The sequence below is a fragment of the Tenebrio molitor genome, chromosome 7 (assembly GCF_963966145.1).
Source record: "Tenebrio molitor chromosome 7, icTenMoli1.1, whole genome shotgun sequence".
Lineage (NCBI taxonomy): Eukaryota > Metazoa > Arthropoda > Insecta > Coleoptera > Tenebrionidae > Tenebrio > Tenebrio molitor.
Window position 1 is genome coordinate 13,066,774 of NC_091052.1, and position 17,086 is coordinate 13,083,859.

The following is a 17,086-nucleotide window of genomic DNA, read 5'->3' on the forward strand; positions in this document are numbered from 1 at the left end:
GCATCTCGTCATTCGGATCGCACCTCACGCTTTAAAACAATTTCAAGCTCCTGAAGAATTGAATAAATTAACAAAGAGACTGAAAACTGAGCACTCCCCGAGTTAGATCGCGTGCATTCACGCGTGTAGTTTGGGTTGCCTATCCAACGGTTGCGTTTTTAAAACTGCAACCACAAAATCATAAAACAAACGAAAACAGATTCATTTTTTATAAAAAACAAAATCAAAAGGCATTTTAATCTCCAAAATCTCAACATCCAGCTATTTCAACGTTAAGTAATTTTTTCCTTTTTATGTAAATCGGTTGTTCTTCTGACGACAGACGCATTTTACTCAGAGAATTTATATATTTTTAATTAGCAAAATATTTCTCTTTCACCAAATCGATAAAATAAAATAAAACGGAATAATCTGAACGATGCTGAATGAATTTTAATAATGTTTTTTTTTTTTAATAATTTCACTTTGGAATTTCTGTATTTCAGACTGTCACAATACAGCTTCTCTGTTCCTTTGCAGTGTGTTTGTGGCCGTACTTCTCATTAGCTACCCTTGGCTGTCCACGCCAGAAAAGGATTTATATAGAGTCTGTTTTAATGTACGGCTGAGTTGCTTATCATCAACAGAAGCTAAATAGTTTATTTTTGTTATAAATGAAAGAGGGATAATGGGATAATGCGTTGGTCCACAGTTACTCACTTTAGTCGACTGAACTGCGGGCTCACAACGCTAATTTTAATTCGTCACAACATTCAACAAAATTCGACAAAGAAAAAACCACAAGATAATTAAGACAATTTTATTTTCCTCTCTCATTTAAATACTGGCCTGTTTGGGGTCTCGCCTCGTCGCAAAAACCCATCCTTCCTCTTTTGGCCGACTTCCGACTGGAAGCGCTGTGACGCCATCACGTTCTTTAGAAATGACTATATAAAAGCAAGATTTAAGCGTTAGTTGTTTAGTTGTGCAATGTTTCCGTTGAAAGTTGTCAATATTTTAACGGTGCTGACTTGCCTGGCGTCAGCCGGACAAATTAGCTTCGCTCCGTTCTATAAGAGCGAGGTCGGTTCCTTCGGCGATGGCGGTTTTCACTTCGGCTTCCCTGAATATTTAGTCGCATCCGCAACAAATTACTACGGTGGCGGCGGCGGCGGCAGTGGTAAAAAGGAAGGCGGAGGGAAGGAACACCACGTGAAAAAATACGAGGAGCACGGCGACAAAGGCGAAAAAGGCTACAAGTCCGACCACCACCACGACGAGGACCACCGCAAGAAACACGGTGAGAAGTACAAGGCGAGCAAGTACGGGGAAAAAGGAGGCCACCACGACAAGCACCACGACGCTGCTGGACACTACAAGCAGCACCACGAAGGGAAGAATTCGCACAAGTCGGCCAAATTCGGAGAGAAAAAGGGCCACAAGAAAGGCCACAAGACCAAAGGCTACCACAACAAGTTCCACAAGGACGAGTACCACAAGGAGCACAGGTTCTACGACGACTTCCACAAGAGCGGCTACCACAGCAAGCACGGCGACCACCACCAGGACTGGCTGAAGAAGAACGGCGGCTACAAAAAGGGAGGATCAGCGCACTCGGGACACCACCACGACGACCACGGCAAGAAAGGCTACACCGACAAGGGAAAAATCGTCGACGACCACAAAGGCTTCAAGGGAAAGAAGGGCCACGAGTCCCACCACAAGCACCACGAAGACTACGGCAAAGACGGCGGATCCAAATCGGGCAAACATTACGGCTACTCCTACAAACATTAGTCGCCCCGTCACCCCCTGCTCACCTCGGCCAGTCTTTCCTGCTCTCTAAGCAAAATTACAATTTTATGCATCGGTGGACTTCACGAATTCGCCTCAACCGGTGAAAGCGAACTTGTGGTTTCGACTGAACATGCAAAGATAGTTCAATTTTTTACGGACATGCCATATTTTGTTATACATTGTTGTACGCCCAGTTTCACAGTACGGACCTCCACCACAGATAATCGACCCGATTGTCTCGCACAACAATAGACCGGCGACAGGTTTCGCTTGCGAAAGGGCAGACGCCGTGAAACTGGCACTTTTTCCACTGATTTTGTACTTGTCTTGTTAGTAAAAAATAAAAAAAACAATAAACACAAAAAAATAAAGAGCTTGCGTACTTACTGCATTTCAAAAGTATGTATGTATTTTTTTTTCTATTTCATTTTTAAAGTGTTCTTCTGGGGTTCGTCGTCGATGTAAATTTTCACGGATTTGTGGGGTTCGGGCGGGTTGAATATCGGCTTTTGATCGGCGCCCACGTACGAACAATAGGGGATCTCGGCCACTAGTTTCATTTTCATTTTTTCGCATAATTTCGCCCTGAAAAATCAAATTACGTTCTGTAAACATTTACGCGACGAAATATTAAACTCGCAATAACACAAAAAATCGCAATTTCCAGATCCACGAAGAAACGCCAAAACAACCCCGGCGCCCCTCGTGCTTTATTAAAAACAAATCGACACCGCACGAAAAATAACATTTGCCTTTGAACGAGCTTTCGGCAGTTAATCACGACGTATTTCTTGTTTAAGCTCATTATGATATTAAACTGGCAACTAGAAACAAATACGACTTCCAGCCGGCTTCAAAGTGATTCAATCCGGACTAATCGCTCGCAGAAACCTTACAAATAATTCGGAACGTTATAAATTAAAAAGTACAAATTGACGACGCACCGTGAAATTTATTTGCTCAATCTGGATTGGCTCTTAACGTCGCCGGTAATGGATTAATAAACTTTAATGGACAGTTTATGGAAGCGTCGTGAGGGACTAAGTAAAAATGCTGCATCAAATAAATTTTTAACTTTCTTCCAGCTCCTGAAAAGTATCAGATGTCACCGGAAACCGCCAAAAACTCGAAACTTGTCCAAACATGAAAAGCATCCGCTAGAGAGACATTTTTATAACTTTCTGCAAACGAACAATTTATGACAATCTAATTTGCAATTAGCAGAAAAGTACAACGAACGAGTCTTGGAAAGCAACAGATTTAATGAAAAAAACAATTTCATAACTCTCATTGTAATTTTATTCGTGGAAATAATTTGTGTCGAGACGAAGCAACATTTCGCGACGGTAAAATTAAAACTATCGCTTTTATTTCACATCATACAACATCTATTTCTATATCTCGAAGAAAATCCGAGCGTTAGTCTCGGGAGTGCCGTTTAATTTTGTTATTTAAATTTGGAGCGAGACGTTTCCAACTTTAATTAGAGCAAATTTATATCAAATAAAGCACAAAATATGCTAATTAACTGCACTCTTGCACTAGGCGATAACGTAAAAAGCCAGATTAGATTCGCTGATGGAAACGTTAAAACGCACACCGCCAATCCGTATAATTATTCTGTTGGTAACCGTAGCATCTGTTTACATTTCGTTAATAGATAAACTTTAATTAATGTTCTACCACACGTTGTACATCAAATAATGTAAAATAATACCGTGCTTACTTGTAGCACGCGTTAACAACCCTCTCTGCAAGAAACTTAAGATGCAAGACGAACTTTGCCACAAAACTATTATAATCACCCTGGTTGCACACAGCTTTACCGCCATTCAAGAGAAGTTTGTCGTCGAGTGGGAGCTTTAAAAAATCTCCAAAGCTCCAGCACGGTTCAATAATTCGTGAAGATCGGAGCTCGACGCCAAATGCAAGAGATGAAAACGCTCCCGTCGCGCGAAGATTTCTTTTTGTTTCTTGCCGAAACTAAATTTAACTAGTTTCGAGATAAGAGTGATACAATAAAATGTTTCTAAACTGTGTGTTCCAGGTGGACGAGCCGAACAGATAAGCCAACCACAATTCAAAAGCCTAATCGGTGTGATCAGCCTTTTGTAATATCTAGTTGCCAAAGCGAGTGCGTTACGTAATGAAGTGCTTTAGGTTGATTAACTGGAAAAACTTACGAATAATAGCTTGTGGCGTCAAGCCTGACCAGGGGAAATCCGCAATCTGCCGCCAAAATTCTCGAGTCTCTGGCGAGATTTTGGGCGATGCCCTTACCCCTTTCGTCCTTCCTCACGAACAAATAGGCCAGCTTTAAAAAAAAAATTGGGGGAAATCGAGTCGAGCGTTGTCGGTCTCTGTACCTCGAATATCTTCTGGACGCCGTATTTCCTCCACAGATCTGGCACTCTTTGCATGTAGGCGTAGAAATGAAGCAGTTGTCTGCTTTTGACGTCGTTGACCTTACAGGCGAGACTGTCTTTGACGTCCGGGTCCCAACAGTGAGTGGTTTCGTTGATGCACGCCCCCAAAATGTCACCGTTGTATTTGCACCTCGCTATCAAAGAGTATCCTTCGCACAGGGACTGGATGGTGTGATCTTCGAACACCACCGTTGGCTTGAACAGCAGAGAACTGGTGGTCGGTTCTTCGGGGTAGTAGGCCCTCCGCATCAAGCTCAAGATGCACTCGTAGTCGTCGGAGGTGGGACGAACGATTAGATAATTTTGAACTTTCTGAAAGCGCGACACCGTTAAAAGGGGAATTGCAGCAAGTCCTCCTAGTACTTTTTTGTGGCAAGCTGTCCTGTTCCTCTTGATGAAGTTGCTGGAATGTTTGATGGGTAATTTCCGAAAGAGTGATGCCATGACTTAAATTTTGAATGATTTTGCCGGAAGATTTTGACGTTTTCTCGCGTATCCACGGCGACGACGACGCCCCAAAAAATTAATCACGATTAACCACTTTCGATCCGGACGATTCTGTCTGGTCGACGAAAATCCGATGCGTGGCGCAAATTTTCCGTTATCAGGCAAAAACTCAAGAACCTGGTCAGCGAAGAATGAAGAAGTGGAGGTTTTTGCGAGATCGCTTTAATTATCGCCCCGCCTAATTAGTCGTGAACGGACCGCAAAGCGGTTTTGGCGTCGGTAATTCATGGTTTAGCGTCGGCCAAAAAAAATTATAGGTCATTGAATTAAGGAATCGAAGTATGACGATTTGCTCGTCATCGGCTTGTCTTACGTCAGCGTCGACTAAAAACTGAAGAGTTGTATAACAGAAACCGCAGTGAAAAAATCTGCCCCTACCAGAACCTCATTTGACTGGGAAAAAAAATGCACAGTTATAAGTAGAGTGAATTTACAAGTCTGTGAACACAGCTAAGGCAAACACCGATATATCGGGTATAACAAATAGGCGCATTAAAAAACACTTCGCGTTAAAACGTGCATATTTCATTTTTTCCGCGTTATCTTCCGGGGCGCTTTTTGTTGACCGTCGATAAATCCGGCTCAGGCGGCGCTTTATTTAGTTCCGTAAACATGTGTAAGCTCGCGGGTGCGTTTTTCTTGGTGGTGATGCCGGTGATTCTCGCACACCCGGCCAAAGACGAGCTCATGTTCGACCTGGGGGACGACACGGCCGTCGTAGAGTCCACCGTGAGGGAGGCCAGAGCCGTCGTCCCCGAGCACATCGAGGACCTCCTCCAACCAGGTGAGTGGTGGGCCGGAAAATTGCCGCATCAATCTAAATTCGCGTCACTTTCGATAATGCATTGCCGAACTTCCAGGAAACTCTTGCAATTTCGAATTCCACCCATCTCGATTTTCTTGCAGGAACCAAACAGGCGTACCTGCACACCTTCGGCGACAAGGAGAAAGACGACGGAGACGTCCAGGGCTACCACAAGAAGACCCAGGACAAGGGCAGCGACGGCTACAAACACTTCGACAGCTACCACAAGAAGGACGGCGACAAGTTCGGCTTCGAGATGCACTCGGAGTTCGGCAAGTCGGACAAAGGGGGCGGCGAGGGTGCCGGCAAATCCGGAAAGTACACCGAAGACTACGACAGACACGGTAAGTTAATAATTACAATCTGTATCATAGAACGAATTATTTAGTCTATCTAGATTTGATTAGACTGTCCAGGAAATGTTATTTAGAGGAGGATTTACAATTTTATAGTTTAATCAAATATAAATGTGGAAGTAATGTGAAACAATGATAATTAAATTACGGAATTTAATATCCTGCGATGTGCTAAAACGTCTGCTACATAGAAAACACTGTTTGCAATTCGCGGTTAACTAATGGAATGCAATTATATAAAGTTGTCAATTTTATTGTTGGATAATCATCGATTGTTCCGTTATTGGTCACGAATGCTGTTGATAACTCTGGATTGGTTGCAGGTGACGACGAGGCTGAAACCAAAAAGGCCTACAAAGTTGTGGAGAACGTAAACGAGTAAGTCATCGCTTTTTATTCACTTCAAAAATAATCCCCCGCAAAATCCTGTCCCGACTCGAATCTTCTACACAATCCGAATGCATCATTCCGGTGTCACAATATCAGGCGACACGTTTTCCACAATAAATAATTTCAGACATCCTGAAGTCTACCACAATTACGCTCGGTTCACTCTAATACTCGCTTCTGGATTTACTTCTGTACGAATGCGCCGCAAAACCAAATAAACAATTTTTTAAGAGAAAAACGACACCGGAATCGACAAATAAAGTGAAATATTTGGACTCTCTTCGTGTCCTGCAACGATCGATCCGTTTACACCATTTAAACGTAAAGTTTCCTCGGTTCGGTCTCTGCTGCACATCTATTTTTATTGTAGTGTCCTTCCATTGGGAAAACGTTCTGTTTAGGGCATTTTATTATACTTTGAAATGATGGTTCGAAAGAATTTCAGTCAGTGGTCTTTCCGCAGTTGCCCTCCAGAGATAACATTCGAATCAGCTCCGATCCTGAATAAATAAATGAATTTTATTGTTCAGTTTTTGCCAGTTTCGCTCCCCAAGACAAGCCTTCTTCAAGTTCAATGTTACTCAATCGAATTTACCGTCTGGCCGAAAAAATCCAAGAGGCTCTTGTCAGATCGTGTTTGTCTAATAGTTTTCTCGAGTGTCATACATTTTAACCTCCTCGACTTATCGATCACGTACCTCAGATAATAATAGAACTTTATCTCCAAGTGCATTTTATCATTTTCATAATTTCTATTCTAAGAATAAACCGGGGAGGAGTTTGACTTGGTGTCCTAGAAACTGTTGTGGAAGCTTTGGGGATGATTTATTGTAGCCTGAGTAGAGGGAATATAAGAATGTTCCTTGTGTAATACCATAAAGGGCATCTCTATTATCCAATGAAATAACAAGACCCCTAACCACATCTTAAAGCCGACGAAATCTGATCATTATTGTATCCAGTTGCGTCTCGCTGGCGCAAATATCATAAAACGCTTCCAAACGAATTATTTGTATTCGGTCCCATCTCCGGTTTGTCATACACTCTTTGATCGAGCTAATTCAAAGAGATTTATCCGTGGGTCGATCTGAAAAAAAACTACACAACGTTTCAGATTTTTAATTAAAGTACGTCTCTGCACCGGACATGTTTTTACTATTGGAAGCGACGAGATTTCAATAAATTTCCCGATTGTTTTTGAATTTGAACAACTCCAACTTGTGCATAAACAGAGCCTTTGGCGAGTGAAAGGCTTCATTAAGCTAAGCCAATGCGGATAACAACGGTGAATTTATTCATGAAGGTGTTTTGGTAAATTCGTTGTTACTTATCGATTTTAAATTAATGTTGGCCCAGAAAGCAGCTAATGTAAGCGAATCATATCTGAAGCAAACGTAAATATGATACAATTCATTACGTCCACCCTCGTTGCTCATTTTGTTGATGGACGACGTAAAAAGGTCTGTCTAATAGATGCAATTTCTGTAAGCGAGGGCAATTATTCTCGAGTGGACTATTACGCCGATAAAATATAACTATTGTCGCAAGGCTAACTGTAAAAAACGCATTTTAAAGGGGTAAAAAAGGATTGCGCGCTGTTGAAGATTACGACGGTGATTCCGGCTATTACGCCGATTCCGGAGACTCCGAAGGCTACACGGATGCAGATTCTGAAAATTACAGCGAAGGAGAAGGCGACGAGTCGGCCGGATACACAGAGGGAGGCGACGCCGAGTCGGAAAGCGACGACGAAGGTACGAAAAACTCTAAATAATTTGTAAACGACAGGATTTGCAAGGGCTGTATCCAGCTGTTGACCGTGTAGATTATGTAATGTTAAGTTATTATGCACCGATACTAATGTATATGCATGTTCTGAATTAATAGGCTATGATGAAGGAGATGGTGATTCGGGTCATTATACAGCAGGGGATGGCGACAACGAGAGTTACACGGCCCCTGCAGAATATGACGATGGAGAATCCGAGGCCTACACCGAAGCCGAGGAAGAGGATGACTATTGATTTTAACTTGTTATACTTTGTTACCTGTTTGTTGATTTTTTTTTACCCCTAGAATAATAAACAAAATTACGTTCTCCTAATTAGAATTTTTTTTCTTTATCCAACGAGATCCGCACTGTTGACAAATAACATTGTTTCACTTGACCCGAGATAACAATTTTATCAAATACCTGCCTAGGTGTAAAGTTGAACGTATCGATTGCAACAAATCACGTCACGTTATTGACAGTTTATGACAATCACAACATCCAATCAGGAGCCGGGGACAATTTTGATTTATTAAAATAATAATGATAAAAGTATTGTGTTATAATACCGGGTGAATTAATTATGATCGAATGGATATAGCTCCTCGTCCATTCTGCGATAGAAAATTAAATCGATTTCTGACGGTTCCAGTTGCCATAATGACAAAGGTCAATTGTCATTCGTGGAATCAATTAGTTTAAATAATTCAGCTAGAAAATTGTGCCACGGGTCCGCGCACGAAAAACAAGCAAAACAAATCTCAAACAGTTTTTGCAGCAACGAACGAGAATTCTTCCGAAACAATACAGGGTGATTCACGTAGCCCGTTCGTTAGAAACTTTCTAATTTCCCAAAATCGTATTAATATGAAAATTGGTAGCCGGCTATAATCGACTGCTCCAAGTTCAAATGAAATATTTTCAAAATGGTGACTTCAAATTTCGATTCTACGTTAAATTTTGAGATTATAACGTTCTTTTGTCAATACTTATCTGTCATCGTTCTTGACCTAAACTATGTTATCTTTTTCCCAAAAAAGTGGGGTTACAGAGCTTCATTAAAAAATTTATAACTCCTGAACTATTGGAAATAAATAATAGATTTTTTTAAATTGAATTCCTAAGGACCTGGCCTATCTGTTATGTCATTAGTGGATGTTTTTTATATTTCATATGACTACTGCAATTTTTCAAAATTGGTAATCAAAAAATATCGAAAACTTAATTTTTTTAAATGGCAACTACCATTTCTAACAATAGATATAAATGTAAAATTTAATTTTAAGGCCACTTTTATGTGCATGGCTATTCCCAGCCGTTTTGGCGTAATTTCTATTATTTGAATAAAATATTCTTTTTTATCAAGCAATTGTTTTATTTGAATTTTTATTCAAAAATCGCATGCAATGGACAGCAAATAACAATAACATATGTAATAAAAAATAAGCAAATTAATAAAAAAATATTTTCAATGAAAACGGAGCACACATTTATATTAAAATATTTTTTTGTTAATTTGCTTATTTTTTATTATGTTGTTGTTAAATTGTAATCTACTATTTATTGCAATGCTATTTTTGAATTAAAATTCAAATAAAAATTGCTTGATAAAAAAAAGAACATTTTATTCAAAAATTTAAATTACGCTAAGACGGCTGGAAATAGACATACACAATGTTAATAAAAGTGGCCTTAAAAATAAATTTTACATTTATATCTGCTATGAGAAATGGTAGTTGCCATTTAAAAAAAATGAAGTTTTCGGCATTTTTTTGATTATCAATTTTGAAAAATGTCGCTAATAGCGCAAGAAATCGGTCAGGCCTTTAGGAATTCTATTTAAAAAAAAACAATTATTTATTTTCAATGGTTTAAGAGTTATACATTTTTTAATGAAGCCCTGCAACCCCGATAAGTGTTAAAAGAGGAACGTTCTACACTCAAAATTTAACGCAGAATCCAAATATGAGGTCAAAATGGGGTCTTTATACCTATTAAAAAAAACAAAGATGGCGTCGATTTCCGGAAATGTCGCCATTTTGAAAATATTTTATTTGAACTTGGAGCGGTCAACTATAGTCAGATACCGATTTTTTAATACGATTTTTGGAAATCAGAAAGTTTCTAACGAACGGGCTACGTGAATCACCCTGTATACACTGCAGTCGAGATTCTTGAATAATTTTCTTGCTGGAAAGTTTGTTAACTGGAAGTAAAAAATTCTTCGTCCAACCATCTCGACGTACTATTGCGGCTTAAATTCCCCGACAATTTGTTAATGTCTTTGTAGCAAGTCCTGCTGACACCTCCAACCAACAGGTTGTTCCCTTTTATTTCCGATTCCGCCGTCTTGGAAGCCTCTAATTTCGGCTTCCTCCTCGGATAGTTATTAATGACCCCGCTAGTTTGGTGTTTCTAGTGAGTAGTTATTTATTTGCTGACGTCTTAAAATCTTTCGTGTTGCGAACAACTAGTTCCATAACTCTAATTACCTTCAGATTGAGTTTGATGGTTCAGGCAAGAACAATAAACTCGAACTTAATATCGGTAAATATAAAGTTCGGTACTATTCTCGGGGGCTTTATCTCGTCGTGTTTAATTATTCACTCCGTGCCAATTCTTTAATGCGCTATTACTTAATCAACGACTAATTCCGGACTCGTCTGTCTATCGGAAAAGTTCCGGAGCGGACACGAATAGTGGAGGGATGAGGTACAGGTCGATCCGATCTATATTTCGGGAAAACGCGCCCCGCCTTTAAATGGCGAGGTGAATAAACAAAGTGCTGGAACGTTCTTGTACGTCCTGGATGTCTCCCCAAAGGCACACTCTGCAACCTCGGAAAATAAACATGTGGTCAGGCGCCATCAGAGACCGCCTAGTTGGGCCTTTGTTTCTTTTAAGACGTCCTTACTGACTTAAATCTGTTGGAAAAGCCAACTTATCTCCCTTAATAAGAGCCAAAGCGTCTCTCTCCCACCGTATGTTTTACAGACTTGTTTGTGCTTGGTCTGTCGCAACTAATTGCGTACTTCAATGAGACAATTCAATATTTTTGACTTGTAAACAACGCTAATCTCGTGCGGCTACTCGATATTATCAGGAACGTGCCCGAGATCATATTAGAAATCCGGAAAAATTTGTCTATCGATAAGTTAAAAGTTAACGATTACGATCTGATAACTTCCATAAAAAACCCCAGTTTCATTACAATATTTCTAGTCGTCTGCCGATTAAAAGTGTGTTTTGTTGGTCTGGCTCGGACCGAGGTGAAGGTGCTCGAGATTTACACGGGATGGAAGGAGTTAAAGAGGAAACGATCCCCAGTGAGAAGAAACCTGATTTGAGTTACTATTATGAAACGCTTGAATTGGACACGTACTTCACTCAAAATAAAATAAAAATACCTCAAGTGGAAAAGGTTTATTTTAATTTTGTCCTGTGGAGATTTATGCCTCGATAAAACTTTTAGTCTGGATTTTCGTTTCGCAAATTATGGGCGTTCACGGGACCCGGATTTCTGATGTCGATCGCTTACTTAGATCCGGGAAATATTGAGAGCGATCTGCAATCCGGCTCCTTCGGCAGGTACAGACTCTTGTGGGTGTTGATGGCCGCAACCATACTGGGCTACTTGCTGCAGTCCCTCGCCTCAAAACTCGGTAAGTCTCGAGGGTGGTGATTCGACCACAAAATCGCAAAGAAAACATTCCAGGAGTGGTGACCGGACTCCACTTGGCCGAGATGTGCTACAGACAGTACCGAAAGTTCCCCAGACTGGTCCTCTGGATCATGGTGGAGATCGCCGTCATAGGCTCGGACATGCAGGAAGTCATTGGGACCTCTATCGCCATCTACTTGCTGTCGAACAATGTGTGAGTGATTTCGCCACAAGTGTGAAAATTGTCTCAACGCTTGTCTCCAGGATACCTCTGTGGGCCGGTTGCCTCATAACAATCGCCGACACCTTTACCTTTCTCTTCTTGGACAAGTACGGCTTGAGAAAGCTGGAGTTGTTCTTCGGGGTCTTGATTTCCATCATGGGCATCACCTTCGGGTACGAGTACGTGGTGTCGAAGCCGCCCCAAGACGAGGTGGTCAAAGGGCTGTTCATCCCTTGGTGCCAGAACTGCGACTCCAAGGTCCTCCTCCAAGCCGTGGGTGTCATCGGCGCGGTACTGATGCCCCATAATCTCTACCTCCACTCGGCCCTCGTCAAGTCGCGCGAAGTCGACAGGAAACAACCGGAGAAGATTAAAGAAGCTCGCATGTACTATCTCGTCGAGAACGGCATAGCTCTGGTCTGCAGCTTCATCATAAACATATTCGTGGTGTCGGTTTTCGCTTTCGGTCTCTTCGAAAAGACCAACAATGACATAGTGAGTCTGTCGGAGCGGAACGATCTAATTTTAAACCGTTTTTGTGTTTTCAGCTGAACGAATGTCCCAAAAGTGAATCTCTTGTCTACGATAGAGCGGTTGAAGTTTTCGACGTGAGTATTCGGTTAAAAAATCGATTAGAATTCAATCTTGCAAAATAGCCTCCAGTCGCCAGAAAATGAATAAATAATGTGTAAAATCGATTGTTTTGGTTCACTGGCTCTTTTCACTAATGATTCGATTCCGACAAATTTAATTATACTTTCACTCCGTTCGGCGATCTTTTTACGTGGGAACGTGACCGATTCCTGTCGAAATTTCAGAAAAACGACAAACTGGTCGACGCCGACATCTACCGAGGGGGTGTGTACCTGGGGTGCGCTTACGGCCCCGCCGCCATGTACATCTGGGCCATCGGTATTCTGGCGGCTGGACAGAGCTCGACCATGACCGGAACCTACTCCGGACAGTTCGCCATGGAGGGATTCCTCGACTTGCAGTGGGCGAGGTGGAAGCGAGTCCTCTTCACCAGGAGCATAGCCATGGTGCCGACCTTCTTCACCGCTTTCTTCAGCTCTCTAAACGACCTGACCACGATGAACGACTTTCTCAACGCCGTGATGAGTCTCCAGCTGCCCTTCGCCATCATCCCCATGGTGGCCTTCACCAGCAACCCGAAAATAATGGGGGAATTCGTCAACAACATGTGAGTCTGGCGCGCACTCGACTGTCGCTTCTGACCGCCTGTTCCAGGTTCATGAAAGTCGTCTTCGTCATCCTCAGCGTGGTGATTATTGCAATAAACATATTTTTCGTGACTGGGACTCTGGCCGACCTCGACATAAACAGCAACGTCTTTATCGCTATTGGAATTGCCGCTGCAATTTATTTCATTTTTGTGCTGTATCTGGCGCTACATTGTTACATTTCCTTCGGTAACAAACGCATCGAGAACCATCCTTGGATACAGAAGTACGTCATTTACCCAGAAATGAATACTCCCAAAAGAAAAATCTAACAAATTCACTGTACGTTTTCGCATTTCAATCGACTCACTAAAATTACTCTTCATAAGGCTTCAGTGGAACAAATACAATTTTATTCTGCTTCAGTGATAATAATTTTAACAGGGTGGAGTAAATGCACGTCACGTGATGATAAACAACTCATTGTATACGCAACCAACAGTTCGGAGGATAAATAGAACACCACCTTGGGATAAACATTGCCCTATCTCGGAGATTCTGTTTAAAATTCCACTCGCTTTTTTAGATAACATCCTCTGGGATCTCTTTTGACGTGCAAGCTGATTTTGATTTTGTTTTGTCCCGTCATTATATTATGCACAATTTGCTAAATCTAAATCTGAACGTCAATAAAAATTCCTCTTGCCACATCAATAACAGTTCGAAATTATAACATTCCAAATCGAATCATCGACTCGTCCCTCAATTTCATACACTCTGCGACAAAAACAAAGTTTCGGAACTTAACAAAAGTCTCATCGTATGATGGATCGGCACTTTTTAGTGATTGTTTGGGCGTTCGACCCTGCCCGATCACTTTCGACCGCCTGTGCGACTAGCGTGCGCCGACCCTCCTAATTAAATTCTTCCAAATATTTGCATTTATCGACGCTTGAACAACAATAAACCGTCATCCACCTCACCTGTGTTTTATTGCGTTACTTTATAACTCAATTTTCCGCTCGTATACGTATTTGATAAACGACAAGAGAAGTTAAAATTCGTCTCGATGTTCTGCAGTCCCATAGGTCGCGTAATTCAAGAAGATACGCAGAGGTCTGCCGTAAAGCTGACGGTCATTCTGCAATGCGTATAATCCGAATGTTACGCAATGAAAAGGGCCTCCTCGCATGTATTGTACGCACTTTACGTCTCCCAACAATTACTGCTGTCAAAGCTCACCTTATGTGTGATGTTAAATGTTGCGATCTGCATCAGATCATGGCCAATTAAGTCGTTTTACTGGCGATGAAACAGACGCACAATTAATTCCGCCATTAATAATAATAATCGTGCGGTACCGTTGGGGTGGACCACGTATTGGTACGTAAGTTTAACGTCCCTTCGAGGAGCGACCGTAAGCATTTTATATTTATGTGGGACTCTCGTGTTTAATTTTTATTGTGATTCTAATACAATTAACCGGGAGCTTACCATGTTTCCCGCTCGTGTCCGTTTTTAATTGAAACGAGCCTTAGCTTGTGCACTGAGTGGAATTTATAACCGATCTCTGGAGCGGTTAAAAATACAAAAAGTAACTACCGAATTACGTGTCTCGTAATACAATTAGTCCGACTGTGATTCAGCTCGTTTTACGACGGATAAAAATTAGAAAGATCGATCGAGACGTTGTAGATTCAGGTCCACGAGTTCTGTATATGAACGCAAACACTTGAGAACAAAATGGGATAAAGAAATTCAGACTTGGTCCAATGCAAACACTCGAAAGAATCGGCGAAATAACTCCTGCAAACCTGATAACTGATGTCAAGCCATTTTGCAGTCGTCGAAGAGATGTCTTTGCGGTTTCACGCGACCAGGTTGATTGTCGTGTGTTATCTTAATTTCTTCGATAATTCCCAAACAAATTATCTGCACGACAGTTTTCAGATTAAATTCAGCGCAATGCGCACTTCAATTTTCATAAAGAACAAGTCTGCTTTTAGATTCCATGCAACTGCGAAACCAACCACTGCATAATACTTGGTGCATTGTTGCAGCAGCGGTAATTCATCTAAAATTGAGGTAAAAACTTCTTGTCGGAAAGCTGCTCGTTTCAACAAAAACCGACGTACTTGGTGGGACAAGTTCGGCGCAACGATCTTGTTACATCCAATTAACGACACTGTTTTTCGGCATTTTTAGGTCTTCATTGTTTTTTTTAAATTCGGTTTGCAAATCTTGCAGCCGACGCAATTTAATATCATTAGCGAAACCCACTCTGTATAAGCCCAGAGTAATTTCCTAATATGGTGTTCCGTTCCGCAACCACCCGAGCTGCATCGCAAAGCTTGCAGTAATTGCAGATTTCGTTAACGAGCCGCCTTACAACACACTAAAGCGGCCGAATCCGACACTTTTTCGTGAGGTGGCTTTTAACTTTTTCCTCGAAGTAAGCTTGTTAATTAAAGCACTTCAATTGGTGGGGCACTTGAAGTGCGAAAGCACAACAAAACGCCAACGAAAAAAACACTGGAGAAAATTTCCGAGCGGCATATTTTCAACGCGAGAACAACCAACCATCCGAGTGGCCGTGTGAGAGAGAAGGCACAAAGAAAACTCAGATTTTGTACTTCTAAACTAATGATACTAATTCTAATCCCAGTTGCTGTCTGCCTGTTCAGCGCCATCATCAATCAGGCCGGAAAGCTTTCTGTAGTGTCCCAGGTTTCTCGTTCAAGAAATTAAATTCAATACATTTACGGCTAGCAGCTTTCATAAAACAAAAACAATTTAAACGGGGGACTTTCGTTCGTGCAACAAAGCAAAGAATATTTCATCGCGGAAATCATTTAGATCCGCAACCGGCAAAAACGAAATCGATTAAAACGTATTAGACTTGATGATTGTAAAAATTTCAAAATGGTCCGCCGACCAAGAGAACGGTGCCTGCCGTATCGATTCCAGGAGGAATTTTTGCAGTGCTAAGCGGTTCTTGATGAATTAAAAGAAACTGCTTTGTGACCGGTCGACGGGCAAATATCTACTCTGCAAGAGCGAGGGCATTTTTTTTTGTGACGATGTAGTTGCTGCCAAGTTTCGGACGACATCTGAAAATTTCCTTCAATTACCCATAATAATAAAATCCATTAAAATCTCCCTAATTCAGTTATCTCTAATACGCTCCGGAATTACAAAAGACGCTTTAAAGTTATTCTGGTTGTAATCACGAGAGCGGTTGTAATAATTGACAAACGAGAGCTTTTATCTTCAGCAATAAACAATGATACTAAAGCTGACGCCGTGAACCTCCAGAATCCTCCTATGCAGTAATATACATTAATTAGTGGACACATTGAACAATACATGTCTTCGGATTTAATGTGAGTTATGTTTATACATTCATGGCATGTGCTCACTGTACTGTGCCAACAGTTTCTCTATCTATTTGTTCTTGTATATCTGGGGCTTTGTCCTTTCCTTATAATGGAAGTGATACTGATTCTCAACGACACGCACCTTTTAGTATTCCAAGAGGGCGTTTCTCAACCGGTGTTACGTGCACCATTAGTACGGTATGCGAAGAGATTTCTGAGAGAAAAACCAAAGAAAAACTGACCTAATCAATTACGATTATTTACCGACGACTCGAACAATCAATTTCGGAAATTAATTAAAAACAATCTTTGCATCGACTGGAACAAGACAAAATATAAATGGAAGCGTACGAAAATAGCCCATGACAAATTAATATTCCCCCGTCGGGGAGAAATGAAATTGCCGATTTTTCCAATACCGAACGAGCATGATTCATCCCGTGCAACCCCTCTAACCGATTTAGGGTGCGGATTAGTTCGTCGATCCTACTTTCACCCCAACTAGGACAAGTGTCCGGTGCTACCCTCGACTTTAAAATTTCTTTGTCCTCCCTCGATTCTTCCTCCGCCGGATCGCCACATTCCTCGCCCTCCAATTAACCTTAGAATAATA

General features: G+C 41.3%; 4 protein-coding genes across 4 annotated transcripts; 3 read left to right on the top strand and 1 right to left on the bottom strand.

Moving 5' to 3' along the window:
- The first annotated feature begins 962 nt into the window (after window positions 1-962).
- LOC138135316 (eggshell protein 1-like) lies at window positions 963-2,132 on the top strand. Its single transcript, XM_069054009.1, has one exon. It carries the CDS (start codon window positions 970-972, stop codon window positions 1,774-1,776), a length of 807 nt encoding a protein of 268 aa, XP_068910110.1. The 5' UTR covers window positions 963-969; the 3' UTR covers window positions 1,777-2,132.
- A 24-nt stretch (window positions 2,133-2,156) lies between these two features.
- LOC138135319 (arylalkylamine N-acetyltransferase 1-like) lies at window positions 2,157-4,730 on the bottom strand. Its single transcript, XM_069054011.1, has 4 exons — window positions 4,566-4,730; window positions 4,143-4,514; window positions 3,960-4,090; window positions 2,157-2,361 (listed from the first exon to the last, which is right to left on the bottom strand). Exons 1-4 carry the CDS (start codon window positions 4,644-4,646, stop codon window positions 2,196-2,198), a joined length of 750 nt encoding a protein of 249 aa, XP_068910112.1. The 5' UTR covers window positions 4,647-4,730; the 3' UTR covers window positions 2,157-2,195.
- Window positions 4,731-5,147: 417 nt separating this feature from the next.
- LOC138135317 (uncharacterized) lies at window positions 5,148-8,364 on the top strand. The gene is made up of 5 exons (XM_069054010.1): window positions 5,148-5,493; window positions 5,616-5,858; window positions 6,194-6,248; window positions 7,836-8,014; window positions 8,148-8,364. Exons 1-5 carry the CDS (start codon window positions 5,322-5,324, stop codon window positions 8,282-8,284), a joined length of 786 nt encoding a protein of 261 aa, XP_068910111.1. The 5' UTR covers window positions 5,148-5,321; the 3' UTR covers window positions 8,285-8,364.
- A 2,866-nt stretch (window positions 8,365-11,230) lies between these two features.
- LOC138135286 (protein Malvolio-like) lies at window positions 11,231-14,078 on the top strand. The gene is made up of 7 exons (XM_069053986.1): window positions 11,231-11,452; window positions 11,504-11,693; window positions 11,747-11,906; window positions 11,957-12,410; window positions 12,464-12,523; window positions 12,734-13,116; window positions 13,164-14,078. The coding sequence occupies exons 1-7, from the start codon at window positions 11,327-11,329 to the stop codon at window positions 13,426-13,428; spliced, it is 1,638 nt and encodes a 545-aa protein (XP_068910087.1). The 5' UTR covers window positions 11,231-11,326; the 3' UTR covers window positions 13,429-14,078.
- The last annotated feature ends 3,008 nt before the right edge of the window (window positions 14,079-17,086 follow it).